This window comes from Megachile rotundata, chromosome 5 (genome assembly GCF_050947335.1).
Source record: "Megachile rotundata isolate GNS110a chromosome 5, iyMegRotu1, whole genome shotgun sequence".
NCBI classification, from domain to species: Eukaryota; Metazoa; Arthropoda; class Insecta; order Hymenoptera; family Megachilidae; genus Megachile; species Megachile rotundata.
The window spans coordinates 14580664-14596721 of NC_134987.1; the positions used below are offsets into that span (position 1 = coordinate 14580664).

The 16058-nt window shown below is 31.3% G+C and overlaps 1 protein-coding gene and 1 long non-coding RNA gene across 12 annotated transcripts in view; one reads left to right on the plus strand and one right to left on the minus strand.

Moving 5' to 3' along the window:
* LOC100882696 (nucleolysin TIAR) overlaps positions 1-16058 on the minus strand; it is a 654466-nt gene that overhangs the window by 14385 nt on the left and 624023 nt on the right. For all 11 annotated transcript variants that reach the window (XM_076532252.1, XM_076532250.1, XM_076532251.1 and 8 more), the window contains 3 exons: positions 13249-13378; positions 9981-10222; positions 3731-3911 (listed from right to left, as the gene is read on the minus strand). In XM_076532252.1, the coding sequence (XP_076388367.1) occupies positions 3731-3911; positions 9981-10222; positions 13249-13378 (553 nt within the window). The remainder of the gene's footprint in view (positions 1-3730; positions 3912-9980; positions 10223-13248; positions 13379-16058) is intronic.
* Positions 6083-10774, plus strand: LOC143264564 (uncharacterized). The gene is made up of 3 exons (XR_013038317.1): positions 6083-6303; positions 10046-10257; positions 10333-10774. It is a non-coding gene; the product is annotated as an uncharacterized LOC143264564 (long non-coding RNA).

Sequence of the window (16058 nt, forward strand, 5' to 3'; positions counted from 1 at the left end):
TTTTGAGTTTTCATACAGGGTGTCTCACAACTAGTGTAGGTCCCTGTAATGGAGGGGTAGCTGACGTAACGCGGACCAATCAGAGCGCGAGGACGCATGCGCAGACATGAGAGCGACAGCTTCAAGTTTAATGGCTGAGTGGGCGTAATCCTCGCGCTCTGATTGGTCCGTGTTACGTCAGTTACCCCCCACTTCAGGGACCTACACTAATTGTGACACAACCTGTATATTTCTACAATTTAAAAATGAAAATCTACTAGTTTTCAATAATGATGAAGATACTTTTTAATTTTTAAATTTTAATGAGTGTTTGATTATTTGTTTATGTACATAAAGATTAATCATATTGATAACATTATTTACAATTTTTAATTGCTTCACTTCACGTTACTTTTTAATATTAAGATTTTAACAAGTGTTTGATTATTTGTTTGTATGCACAAAAATTAATCAGATTGGTAATATTATTTACAATTTTTAATTGCCCTATTGCAAGTTACTTTCTAATATTAAGATTTTAATGAGTATTTGCTTCGTTTATTAGTTGCTTTATTACAATATTGGAATTCAGGATTTTAATCAGATTTTGAAAGCATGATTTGTTGTATTACGTGTCTGATAACGAATCGAGAATAATCCCAGGGAGATACTTGATTTTAAACAAATGAAATTGAACAAGCGTGTATTTTAGCCTTTTAATGTTACAATAAACATTCGTGCACCATGCAAAATTAAATAAAAATCACTGTAATGCTTATCTACAACGAATTTTGAACTTTATTGTTCAGCACAGTCGATAAACATGTTGGAAACAATTTCTCTGTTTATATTGCATGTAATTGGAAAAAAGAGTAAATGTAAAATGTTGATACGGTCTGAATAATTTCAATTTTTTACAAATTTATACGAGTTTTCATATTTGCTCTCGGTATAAAAATTAAAATTGTTATTAGCATGGAAGTTGAAATTCTGTTCAGCAAAAATAATTTTTTACTGAAAATAATTCCTTATTTTGTACGTGGCTGAAAAAGATAAATGAAAAATCGTGAAACTGGTATTGTTCTCAATGATTCATTATAAATCAATATGAATTTTCATCCCCTTTTTAAATAAATTTTAATCGTGTGTATTTAAAAAAGAAACCAGACAGAGCGAACAAAAAAGGGCCATCCAATATGTAGGTTTAATTCGATCATATATTTATATTGAACTCTGAGGAAATCAATAAGTTTTATTTAATCCTGGGTTTTATAGATATTGGGGATGAAACGTTAATACTAGAATCAATTGACAGATTTTGTCGATAATAATTTATAGGTACGTTACAATCGCAATTTTCTAGGTTATTTATTTACTAGTAGTTATTCAATCCACAAATGAAAATGTTGGAAAGTTAGTCCTTGTTATTATAATAAAAAAAATTTATTTGTCAAATTTCAGCCTCGAAATATTGTTATCAATATTTTAGCATTCTACTGTAAAAATCAACATACAATTAAAATAAACTTTGCAACAATTACAGTGTCCTGTAACTTTTCACAAACTTAAAACTACGCAAAAAGAAAGTTTTATAAAAATGAAAATTGTACAGTGTACAACACAAAATTCCTTGTACATGAAATGTGTCAAAAATCAAACGCACAAAAATATGTAAAATGTTACACAATTTTTCAATAAAGAAAACTCATAGTGTTGCAAAACAAAGTACGTGTTGTACGATGACATGCATGAACAAATTATTGAAAGCACAAACAAACGTTAATTAAAGCTCTCCTTTTTAAGGAAAAAAATGCAATTAGAGATGACTTGTGGAACTGCGTGCACAACAAGATAAGCGATCAAGAAAATGCAAGTGAAATTCGCTGTGTAACATGTGACAGTCGAAGGGCGCGGCATTTATTGTGCAAAATGGGAGCAAATTTCAAAATGGAGACATTCACTGAGATAATGGAACCAGCATTCCTATTGTAAAGCCACTCGTAACACAAGTTTCCGTATGAAACGTCATTCAATCATTCTCAACAGATCTTTTATTGTATATAGAAGCCAAGACTGTATAAATTTATAAAACTAGTTTACAGAATTTGGTTCATTCATTAGGTGGCGATCGTCAGTAAATTGTATAAAATAATTGTACGAAAATTCTAAGAATTGTACAGAAGAAGTATTTGTAATAATGAATTGTATAAAACAAGTATTTGTGATAATTTAAAAAATGAACGAACTTAAACATTTAAGTGCATGGTATTCGAATTTAATAAAATATTTTGTTAGAGTTAAAAGAATTTAAGTGAAGAATTTAATTCCAAGAATTTACCAAAAGCTACTTAATAAAAAATTGAAGGTAAAAGTTCAATGACAATTTATTTAAAATTAGGTTAGAAAACAGAAGAATGAAATTGATAAAAGATGAAAGAATTCAGGTAAAGTTAAAAAGAAACGAATGTGCACAAAGTTAAATTAATTTAAATTTAGTAGTTGTCAGAAAATCAAAATAATTTAAACTAAGTAGACAACAGTCGAAATGTATAAAAAGTAAAGGGAATTTAAATAAAGAAAACGAAGTAAAAGGAAATATATTAGTATTATCTTAATTCATTTTTCATTTCACTTTTTTCTAAAAGAAAATTATTTATGTGAAATATTTTTACATAAAATAAATTTCAATACTTACAACTTAAAATATAATGAATAGACTATGAAAATATTCAATTACAATTAATATTTTAGTTTGTGAAAATAATTTTTTTTTTATACAGATAAACAAGTTCAAATTAAAAACACTTTGATTGCCATACCAAATTATTTGAAATTCCCTGTAAACACTAATAAATATTTTTATTTTTAATACACAATTTGTTTCGTTTATCAATTGTATTTTAAATCCATATTAATTTACACTTATTGGTACAATAATTTATAATTATAATTTTTCATAAAATTCTTTATTAATTTCTCCCCTTGTGTACTGGAATAATTTATAATAATTTTTATTTTAATGAAACTTTTTATAATTAAGTATTTTAATACATATACGTATACAAAAGATTAATTCTCTATAGACTGCCATTTTTTCCAAGATTTCCCAAAAATTATATTTCATTTGAACAATATCATAAAATCTCTTATGGAAGACCATAATTTATAATCAAAGATTCATTTTGATTTTCCTACACCTAATTACAATTACGTAAATTTATATACAATTATACATATACATGTACATATACATATGTGTACGTACACATGTATGTATTATTATTAAATCTTGTAAAAATACTCAAACAAAATTACGTACATACTTATCAAATCCAGTTTATGTACTCCCATAAAACTGTACACAATTACCAAATCCCAATCCCTCATACTTGTCCATAATTACGTGTATAATCACCAAATTCCAACATACGTGTTGGAGATATATGTGAAATTCCAACATACGTGTAAGAACCAATTCCCGATGAAAACACACATATTCAGATACTAAACACTATATTCAAACACTAGTGGTATGGCAGTCAAATTGTTAAAGGAAAAAAATCTTTCCATCGCTTTCCGCAAAATTATATCAATTGTCGCCACAGTTTCCCAATGAATGAATCAAAAAGATAACACTCGATGCAAAAACCATGTAAGGCAAGGTACATACACGTACCAGGTAGAGGTTAACATACATATGTAACGAAATGTGCAGGTGTATAAATAAAAGATAGGGAAAAGTAATGGTTACCTGGAACTGTTGCATCGGGTAAGCCATCATTTGCGCTGGGGGTGGTGGTGGTGGGGGTGCGGCTTGCACCCCTGGGGGTGCCGCGACCGTCGTGGCGTGGTGTGGCGGTAACTGTGGTCCCCCAGGTAATCCCTGGCCCCAACCTGCTGCCGTGCCAGCGGCATGGACACCCATTCCCATTCTGTATTTACAAAAGATTACACGTGTAATTTTCATCCGAACACATAACCGTGTTTTACGGAATTAAAAATGTCACGCGATACATCGTGAAATTAATTGCGGTGTGTTGCTGACTTTGGCGATAGATTTACGGAAACTGCCAAAATTATAGATCTACGGTTCTTATAGGACTTATAGTTCTATACAAAATTGTGAATTTTAAGTTATGGGATTATGAAGATTTTCAAATTCTGAATTTACTAATTTATAAATCTTTGGGTGCTTAAATTCGTAAAGTTTTAAAATTTCAAATTCTTAGGTTTTTGAATTTAAAAAATTTGAGGGAATGTATTTTTATATTCTAAATTCACAAATTTATGAATCTTACAATTCACAAATTTAATTTTCAAAATTCCGAATTCTCAAAGCTCTAAATCTTGGAGGTGGTGAAGTTCAAATTCGCAAATTTTTAAGTTTTCCAAATTCTGAATTTTCGAGTTCCCAGATTGAAGATTTCCAAATTTCCAAATTCCCCAATTTCCAAATCGTCAAATCTCTAAATTTTCAAATCTTCAAATTCCCAAATTCCCAGATCTTCAAATTCCCAAATCTCCAAATTCCCAAATCTCCAAATTCCCAAATCTCCAAATTCCCAAATCTTCAAATTCCCATATCTCCAAATTCCCAAATCTCCAAATTCCCAAATCTTCAAATTCCCATATCTCCACATTCCCAAATCTCCAAATTCCCAAATCTCCAAATTCCCAAATTCCCAAATTCCCAAATTCCCAAATTCCCAATTTCCCAAATTCCCAATTTCCCAAATTCCCAAACTCCCAAATTCCCAAACTCCCAAATTCCCAAATTCCCAAATTCCCAAATTCCTAAATTCCCAAATTCCCAAATTCCTAAATTCCCAAATTCCCAAATTCCCAAATTCCCAAATTCCCAAATTCCCAAATTCCCAAATTCCCAAATTCCCAAATTCCCAATTTCCCAAATTCTTTAACTTTAACTTTAAATCAGTATTTAAGCAAATTTGAATTTGTATATCATTTTTGTGTACGTGGAAAATTAACAGATATATATTCTTTCATACATATCTATCTTAAATAATAAATATTCAACTTGCACGATTAGGTTAAATCATGTAACCAGGACAAAGCTGTATCTCTAAAAAATATTATAGAATTCATTTGTCTTTAACTATTATATCTTTAAGAATTAAAAATAGTACAAGATAAAAAATGATAGTCTTTATCAAGAGTAATTTTTTATCTTTAACTATTAAGATAATAAAGGGTTACATCGTCTTTTTAACCTAAGCTAATCATTTCTTTCTACTCGAGTCGTTTGAGAGAGGGGTTGACCTAACCTAACCTACATTGTAAGATCTTCGGGTCGCCGATTTAGTTGAAACTTTGCATACTGGTAGATTTCGTTATTCTGTTTATGGAAATGTAGTATGATAGGGGTAGATACTCAATGGTGAACACGAGATTTAATCTTGCAGCCGAGACGAAACGAATAAGAATATTTTTAATACATATTCGATAAAAGTCAGCAGGCGATTACATAAATTTATTCGGGGAATAAAATGATATTAGAATTTATAAACGAATCAGAATATTTTTAATACAAATTCAGTGGATGATTACATACATTTATTTGAAGAATAAATTTTCGAAATATTTCAAGTTTGTATTTTTTAAATTATTATAAACTTAAATTATTAAGTTTGTAATTTTGTGAATTGATTAAACAAATCATTTGAAAATTAGCAAGTTTCATTATTCCCTAATTTGTAAATGTATGGTATTGACAATTTTTAACCTACAAATAAAGTCTATATTAAACATAGTTTATAAATATAAAAATTTCTAAAATTTCGAATTTGTGATTTTGATAACTTCAACTTAAGAATTATGATTTAATAAACACCTAAATATTCAAACTTAGTATTTAAAAAATATTTTTAAAAAATTCATAATTAAAATTTGAACTACGAATTTTCAAAGTTCATAATTTTCTTCAAATAAAAATACCTAAAATCAAGAATTATAATTTACGAAAGTTAAATATAAAAATTCTAAATTTCATCAGAACCTACAAAGACAAATTGCAGTGCCACATTCGAAGAGCCAATAAAATATTGAAGGCGTTATATAACGTGCCGCTGGTCTCCGCCATGTTAACATAACCTATCAGTAATAAATTTCCAAAGGAGCAACATGCTGTAACGTTATATTTTCGACAGGAAAATGGTTGAAACATGAAGTCACACGTTTTAGATTCATGAATAAATGTGTCGTTACATAAAAACGTGAAGAAGGTTTCAAAGCTTTATCAACGGTGCACGTGACTGAAAAGTTGAGGCTATCTAGGATGTGTTACAGTACATGTTTACAATCGTGGTAATACTTGAAAAGCATTCGGGTACGATGTTTAAGGGCACCGTTTCACGGATCGTAAAAACCCTGAAAGATATTCTGCTTGCCAGAAAGCACCCTCGTTCGTTCGTGCCGTGTAATCTCTAAAAATTGCGCGATCGGCAAATGCACAAATTCGATTTGATGTCTATGTTGAGGGTGCATCGCGTGCCGTTTTTACCATTTTCTTCGACGATCAGAACGGTTAGGCATTCTATAAAAATCTCCTGAAATAAAATTCTTCCATTATCGTAACGTTTAATGCAGTTTTCTTCGGATAGAGAATTACAAAATTTCTTAAATTCACTGCTGAATTTTTTGTGTAGTTATTTTGTTATCTGGGGACATTATGAGAGTTAAGAATAATGGTTCACGAATGGATTTTCTTAAATTCTGTATAGTATTATTTTATTAGTTGTTTTTTGTAGAATTTGTTGTAGAATTATTTTGCTGTTTAAAAACTAGGGATATTATTATTAATAACAGGTAAGAAATGTAATCACTCAACAATGGAGAGAACAGATATTACAAATCGATATAATACGAAGTTAAAATAAAACTTCATATGCACTTAATTATATTTCTATAATAAAACCACTGAAAATATTTCTTGGCTCTTGTAATTACAATTTCATGTTTTATCTCTGCAAAATATCGTAAATTAAAAACGTTACAAAAATTGTTTAAATTCATTTTTTAATCAAAAAGTATTCATTTACTGTTACTATTTATAAGATAAACCATATTTTCATAAATTATAAATTGTACAAATGTATTTCTAATATTATAAAATGGTTCACTAACAATTTTCAACACTTGATTAAATTTATGAAACTAATCGTTTTCAAGGATGAAACAGAAACAAGCTCGATGTTTAAAAATCATAACTGTATTTTTAACTTACATTTAACTCGCTTTAAGAACGAAAAAGGATACTGTAGTTATAGCTATAAATTCGTTACGTTTACGTGTCATAACCATTCGTTCGTACAAAACTTTTCCAAGAACAACATAAAAGTTATTATTAGAATGAAAACTTCTTCCGTGTTCACGAAGAAATGGTTAAAAGTAATTTTTCAACAAACTATTAAACTTGATAAATTGTCAGAGATATTCAAACAGTTTTATTCAAAAGTTGTACCAAACGAAAGTAGTTTGAAATGTTATTATTCGTCATTTATTTAGACCATTATTAAATTCGAGAAGTGTTCTCCCAAATTTATTAAAACTTGCAATAAAATTTATTGTTTAAAACTGTAATAAAATTTAAACGTTCTGATGCTTTTCTAAATTAACTAAGCAGCTGCTAGAAAAAAATGTAGGGTGTTAAAAAACCAGAGTTAACTCCAACCAAAAGTTTTATACGTTCCAATGTTTATTTATGTGAACCATAATTAAACATGCAAGAAAAGAGATTTTGTCTTATTTTCCCATGAATAAATGTTTAAAAGTATGTTTTCAGAATCACCACGTGTCTTACTACAGTTCTGCAAGTGATTTATTAACGGTGAACGTCGGAAAGAATTCGAGAGCATGCCTAGCGTTTCTGCAGCTTTTCTGCTATTCAAATCTCAAAGGGAGCGTAAAATGACAGTTTCAGCCCTGCGTTGCGCGACGCACACACAATTGAGAGCTTTAGCTTATTTCCAACGTGTACCGTTTCTACTTTACAATCCTGAGAATACTCCAACAGCATTCGGATACCCACTTTAAGGGCGTCGTTTCATAGATCGTAAAAGCGTCGAAAGATATTCTATTCGAGAAATTACGTTAAGCTTTATACCATGTGATCCTTAAAAGTTGTGCCCCTTTGTACCGCGGCCATTTGCACTGGGCGTATACCATTTTATGACATCGTCAAATTTTCAATTAAATTTATCCGCCGGTTTATCGCGCGCAGTTCTTGCAAAATACGCATTGTATAATTCTGAATAATTGGAAATTACGGGAGTACGAAAGCAAAAAAAAACCGGGAAGAATATAACGAGAAAAGATTACTCTTTTGGACGAGCGGAAGAAAATGTTTCGACGTAATATTATTGAAATGCACGAATAAAGAAGTTTCAGCTTGTTTTCTTTCTCAAGCTTCTCGTTTGTTCCCTTCAAGTTTGGCTTCTGCAAATGAAAAGTATCTCTTTTGAAGGTCTCTTTGCAATTCGTTTTTCAGTAAAAATAACCGGAAATAAATGAACCTGAATAATGAACACGGGGATATTTTTGATAAATTGACGGAATTATTGAAATGTTGGGAAACTAGTATTATTACAACTTATCGGAATATTGATATATTCTGACTGAAATCTTATCAAGTTTACTATCAAATATATTTGTGTGATTGTATCAGACTTTATCATCGTTTTTTGACAGTTTATATTAAATAATTGTTGTAAATTAAGAAAAGTAACACAATAATAACATAATAAATGAGACAATAGGATAGCACTATGCTGAATCGAAAACTTAACCTCAAAACCTAGTAAACTCCACTAACAGTGAAGTTACTAGCATTAAATGTGAAATTAGTTTTAGGTTACTTTGGAGATCTTGCAAAATTTTCTACAATCATTAACAACTAGTATTATACATTTCTTTCACATCTTCACATCAGTTTCAAATCTTTCACTACTTCATTAAGAGAAGTTTCTAATTTTTTATAATGTGAAGCTTGTATCTTTTAAATTAGCTACTAGGTTTTGCAATTGGTTTTGCAATTTGCAATTACCCAAATAGTTGCTAACAAAAATTAGCAAAGGTAGATTTTTACATATTACTCGTATGTACCATATCAGTATAAACTAAGATGTAGATATTTGTTATCTCCCCAAATTAAGTTTCCTAACGTCAGACGTCTGATACCTGTTACATTTTGTCCCCCTGTCCTACTATGTGCCTGCCATTCCCTAGGGCATAGTTTACCTGTCTGTAGTAAGTAATTGCCCAGGGCGACAAAATAACTGCTTCAGACGCACTGAGTTGATTAGGCCTGTTCTACCACCTAACCCAAGAGTCTGCTTCAAATCTTCAATATTTCGTTTCAGGGAAAATGTGTTGAAGTCTTAGTATAACTATAAATCTTTTTTAGTTCTTATGAACTTTTTTGGTAATGGACCTTTTCTGGCTGTTATAATAAGTCTTCTGTGTCAATTATAACTATAAATATTTTGTTGGTTAGTATAAACATAAATATTTTTGTGGTTACTATAAATGTAAACCTTTCCTGATTAGGTCACTCGTAAACCCTTCGGCTAATAAATGTATCTTTATAATTATAAATTATAAAGTATCATTAAATAAACATTTTCTGACTTGTATAGTCATAATGTCTTTCTGACTGGTAACAAAACTTTAGGCTAATATATGAATCTTTATTAGCTGATATAATTATAAGTCTTTAGAATCAAGTACAACTATAAGAATTATATCATAAATCTTTTCTGTCATCCGTGTCACTACTGCAGGCACCATGTTTGTTCATATTAACAACATGGTGTAAAAGCAAGTACCAATTTGATGGCACCTGTATCAGTATCAGACTTTTTGGGTCTTGTTGAAGAATTGATTTGAAGCTACAAGTGTGAATGATCGAAAACCCGTTATAATATTGTATCGTTAGAATCTTGTACTCGCTGTAATATGAATCCTAAGATCAGATAGGGACTCACCCCATGTATTGCGCCTGTTGGTAACCAGCGAATTGTCCATAAGTGTATCCTTGCATTCCCTGCAGAAAACCACCGGCCTGCATCTGCGTCGCTGTCGTTGGATAAGATTGGGGCGGATACCAGTATCCGAGCTGTCCAGCACCGCCGACGCCGCCGACGCCTCCGACGCCCGCGACGCCCGCCGCCGCCGCGGCGGCAGCCGCTGCCGCCGCGTAGTATGGGTACGTCGCCGACGATAACGCCTGGAAGAACACCGAGATCAATGAAATAGAAAAGAGTAAGAACATTGCCTGGATTTTATGCTTAACGATGTCAATAGGGTTAAGGATGGTAATACCGTTCCCGACAGTAGGATTCTCGTAATGTCTCACATGTGCCGTTAAATTGTCAACACGCCGACGATTCGACGATTATTTCAACATGTTGCAGCGTCCTCGTGGGATCTCTTATTCGAATTAACGAATCGGACGTTTCTTTAGATCGTTGCCAGTGGAAGGGTGTTACCGCTTATTGGCACGGGACGTGAAATGTTGAAGGAGTTGGTGATAACGGAAAGGAGGATGCGAACCAATGTTCCATATGTTATTAACACCGGAAGGAAACCGATTTCTGGTTTTAAAGCCGAGGAATTATTGAGTTCTCGATGTGCAACTTTTGGAGGAATTCTAGAATTTGATTTATTTTGATTTCAATTTTATTTAATTTTGTTATTTTTGTTAATGCAATGTAAGAAACGGAGGACCTCTTCTAACGTTAATTCATGTAACAAATCATTTATAATGTTAATCATATAATTATTGTAATAAATCTTTTATGACCTAACATATTTATGACCTAACAGGTGTTCTTCTGCTATTTGATGAATGTGGAAAAATAACTCTTAATATATTTGCGAAACGACAAGGAAAATTTTATTTACTTAGCAAAAAATGAATTGTGTCAACATGAATCTAGAGTAGTTAAAAAATGACTATCAAGTTAGATTAAGGTAGAAACTACGAGTCTTGTTCACAATTAGCTAGGTTTAATTTTGTTATAAACGTGTTTCTATATAGATCTTCATATATAAAATCAGTTATTAGTTATTTTGAATATACATAAAAAATAAGGTTTCTATAGAAATCTTTATATATAAAATCAGTTACTAGCTACTATACATAATATCTCGAAAATACGTGTTTCTGTATAAATCGTACGTCGAACTGTTTCAAGTACAAGGCTAAGATCTGATGAGATGCGATACGATATCTCAGTAGTTGGTATTCCCAGTGAGAGTACGGCGTTATGGGAATAGGGATCAATTAGAGCGATGTCACGGGCCGAGTAACAGTGGATGGATATAGATGGATGGATGGATAGATGGATGGATGGGTGAGTGCAAGGGACGAGGAGAGGTCGTACTTGGGCCACCATTCCCAGATCGGACGTACTTACTCGTCCTACCAGCGCTAATTGCTGAGAGACCTCGACAGACACACTTTAGAGAACAGGTCTCGTGAATAGAATCTTGCCCGAATCTGTCTTCACCCTTCCGTTTTTACTCATACAGCTTGTACCAATCGGCCATATATCAAACGCGAAGTCCGATCCAGATTATCTTTCTTTCGCGGTTGATTTATTCTCTTCGATTTTCGTAACCGGCTGCTCTGTTTATAGCAATTTAGGGAACAGTCGATTTTTATCTTTAACTACTAAGATAATAAAGGGTTACATCGTCTTTTCAACCTAAGCTAATCATTTCTTTCTACTCGCGTCATTTGAGAGAAAGGTTGATCTAACCTACATTGTAAGATCTTTAATTTTGTATCAGTTTGTATCGATACAAGTTTGTACAAATCCATGAAACGTAAAACCTGAACGAATATGTTTTCTCTTCCTGCATTAGAATTGCACGAGGTAGAAGTATTTTTTATAGCTTACTATCCTGAATTTATACATAATTTATTTCAAATTTTATAGAATACCATGAGCTAAATAAATAAATGTCTGCATGTATCAAAGAAATGAAATAAAACAGTGAATTTTGCTAGATTTTAATACCACAAAAATTGTTATTTTTCTCTGTTCACTATTTTTGTTCCTAACTGCAAAATTCATTCACGTCGCATTTTTAACTACAATTTTTCCCAGTCTACCATTTTAAAGTACAAAAAAAAATGTTGGCTTCAAAATAATGGAAATAGAAATCGTGTAATAACGAAGGATTGTACTTTGAGCTTTCTTCTGATTTAATTTCAATTGGAATGTTACCCAAGGAGATATATACGATGTCGATCGAACGGTCTTATACGATAATGCATTTGCCAAGATATCTCAATCCCTAATTCAAACCAAACTCGGTTCTAGTTCAAAGTGAACTTGGTTACTAATTGCTAGGATCTCTGGCACATACTCTAAACTTCAAACATAGTTCGTTCATGAACCTGTCGACTGATGTTCTTTCCAAATTCATATAGCCTTTTAATCTTTGTGGATTCAGGTTACTGAATTTTATCCATCATTCAGAGATTCGTTAAACAAGTATTCTCGTAAGATTATCTCTGGAATATTGTTTTGAACTAAAAATAATATTATTTAATTTTTAGCTTAATATTTTAAATATTTTATATTAAGCAATGTTTAATATATTATTTCAAAGTAAATATAATATTGCTTTAAATATTATATTAAATTAAAAATAGTACTGTCTTAAATACTGTCTAAAATTGAAAATAATTTAGAAAAATAAATAAATGAAAAATATATTGATATACATATATGTAGTTATGTATTCATTTAGATGAAAAATAAATGTACTTTAATAATTAATGTAAAATACAACAAATTCTAATAAAATCAAGAAATTCTAAAAATGTGACTAATAAAAGAAAATACAACAAATTCTTCAAAATACAATAAATTTAATACAAAATAAAAGATACAGCAAATCCTTCAAAATACGATAAATTAAATACAAAATAAAAAGTACAAAATTCTTGGTAATACAACGAATAAAACATAAAACAAAAATATAACGAAACACAACGAATTACAAGAAAGAAAGCTCGTATTAGTAAAAGAATTTTACGTAAAGGAATATCCACTTTGTAACGGGTAAACGTTTGTAAATGCTCTGTGTTGCAGAGACATTTTAAAGGAATTTTTCTGTTTTCCTTTCTATCGTCGGTGTTTCTCGTATGACCGATAAAAGAAGAGGGTGATTTCGAATGTTACTCGAAAGTTTCTCTTAAGTATCGTTTGAAATTTCATTCGGGTTTCAATCGTTTACCTGTCCAGTTTGTTGAGCATTGTTTGGATCTCCGCTCTCCTTGCCCCAGCTGCATTTTACCGTCTGGCCATTGATATCGGTGTTGTGTACCGCCACAATAGCGTGTGTCGCCGATTCTTTGGTAGAAAACCTGGAATACAATAAAAAAAATTCGCATTAGTGTTTTATAGATTTGAAGATAACGTTATATAATATTTTATTTATTATATCAATGATTTGTGTTTGATGTGTTTGTATTTGTTAGTTGTAAATATATTTTGATGTTGGAGCAACAGTAGGATTTTAAGAAACAAACTTGAAAGTTCTAAGTCTTAACATGTATACATGTATATATTTTAGTTGTTGAAGTGGAGAATTGAGACTTTGCTGTTTAGGAATTTTGAGATCATCAAAGTTTTTAGATTTAGGAGTTTGAAATTTTTGAATTTTATGTAGGCTTGAATTGTAGTATAGGAAATAGGAAAATAGTAGTGCAATGGTATGGTGAAATAGTACAATAGTGGGAGAGTTAAATATTAAAATAGTGTAATATTAAAACAGTCAAACAGTCAAGTAGTCAACTAGTCAAGTAGTCAAATAGTCAAATAATAATCGAATCATAAAAAATCATCAAATAGTCAAATAGTCAAATGGTCAAATGGTCAAATAGTCAAATGGTCAAATAGTCAAATGATCAAATGGTCAAATGGTCAAATAGTGAAATAGTAAAATAGTAAAATAGTAAAGCAGTAAAATAGTAAAATAGTAACATTGTAAAATAATAAAATAATAAAATAGTACAATAGTAAAATAATAAAATAGTATAATGGTAAAATAGTAAAATAGTGAAATAGTAAAATAGTAAAATAGTAAAATAGTAAAATAGTAAAGCAGTAAAATAGTAAAATAGTAAAATAGTAAAATAATAAAATAGTACAATAGTAAAATAGTAAAATAGTAAAGTAGTAAAGCAGTAAAAATAGTAAAATAGAAAACTAATAAAATAGTAAAATAGTAATACAATAGAAGTATAAAACAATATAATCAAGAACTATGTCCCAAATTTCTGTTTGCCATAGAGTACAACATAAAAATTCAGTTATTCCAAACTTTCGAATTCCAAAATTAAAAAACGTAGAAATATAAAAATTTTATACGAATCCAATAAAAACCCTTCTTGCACCCAAGTGTACAACTACGTTCACTGACGACGTTAAAGGACTAAATCTCTCGATAAATTCGATGATTTTTCGTTGATCGTAACTACCAGCCGGTATCCTATTCGTCAATTTACCACCCAGACCTCGTAAGATACTCGAGCGACGAAAATTGATCGAATTTTGTTGGGAAACGTGCTAGGAATGGATGAACGAGGAGCTCGTGTTCGTTTTAGGATAACTAGATAAGGCGATACGAACATTGAAAGAGATACGATCTACCATTATTTAGATATTTGTAGTTTGTTTCAAAATATTTCAAACTGTAGTTTTATGGAGATTATTAGGATTATTTTATGGAATGATATTTATTATTCCTTATTTAGATTTATAAATTCTAACAACCATAAATTTCAAGGTTGCTAAATTTCTATGCTTGCAAACTCTTAGATTCAGTCATTCAAGTCATTCAAACTCTTTAATTATGCTAATAGATCTATTTCTGTAAATATAATAGACTACAGGTTCTTAAACTGTGGTCTGCGAAATAACTTTACATCCTTCAATTCTTCTCTGTTATTCAAATAACCTATTTAATAAAAATTTTACATGAATAATATCTCTTGTTTTAGTTGTTACTTAACTAGTTATTAATAGAAGTAAACAATAATTGATGAAAATATAATTATGGTGTGGGCAAGAAAAATGTTGTTGAAGAGGTGCCCATATGTTGTACATATGTTGTATACATGTACATATGTGAAATTATGAATATATGTTGTGAAATTAGGTATATATATTGTCTAAGAATATGAAAAATAAATGATCTTTCCTTAAAATGATTTTGTTCACAATATATGTATTTTCAAGTGACGTCACACATGATTACAAAGATGCGCAAATAGCAAGAACCACCCTATACCTACTAAAATACTAACGAATAACATTTCTCTATTTCTAATCCTTCCTCACATTTATTTAGAGAATTCAGATTCGTTCCCTATACAATAAAAGTTTCTGTGCAGATCTGGTGCACATCCTCAAGAATGGTCATCGTCAGCAACCTAACCTCCTTCTCACACCCAGCTATAAAGCCTGGACCGATAATCAGCAGCAGATAAGATTCTTTCTTTTCATCGAGAAGAAAGGAGCTCTCGTTCGGCGTCTCTCTTTCACCCGTCCAGATTTGGCCGGCTGTCCCTATACACAGTACCCAGAAGTACGTCCATACGTCATCCCGGGATATTCGTTTCCGGGGTTCCTGACTACGGAAGAATGGACGAAGGAAGAGCAATTAGACGGAAGATATCCGAACGACGGACATTGTCCACGGGTGGCGGAACTGCCACGGACACAGAAGAGATACCGGATGACGAAATGGCTGTTACCGTTCGAATCCGACGAAAGAATGCGACGGAGAAACGTCAACCAGGTCGAACACCGCCACTACCAGGGGAAGAAAGACTTTTTTCGAACCCTTATTCTGCTCGTTTACTACCCGACTCTCACGTTTCAGCTGAGGTAGGTCAGGGAAATCTAGCTGTCTTTAAGGGAGCGTTCACAGCGTGACTGGAGCTAGTAGCCTTGTTAGTAGGTAGTCGAATTCTTGCGATTTTGCTTATATTGGGTCGGGTGGAAGGAGGAGGCAAAGGAAGGAAACCTTTAAAGAAAATT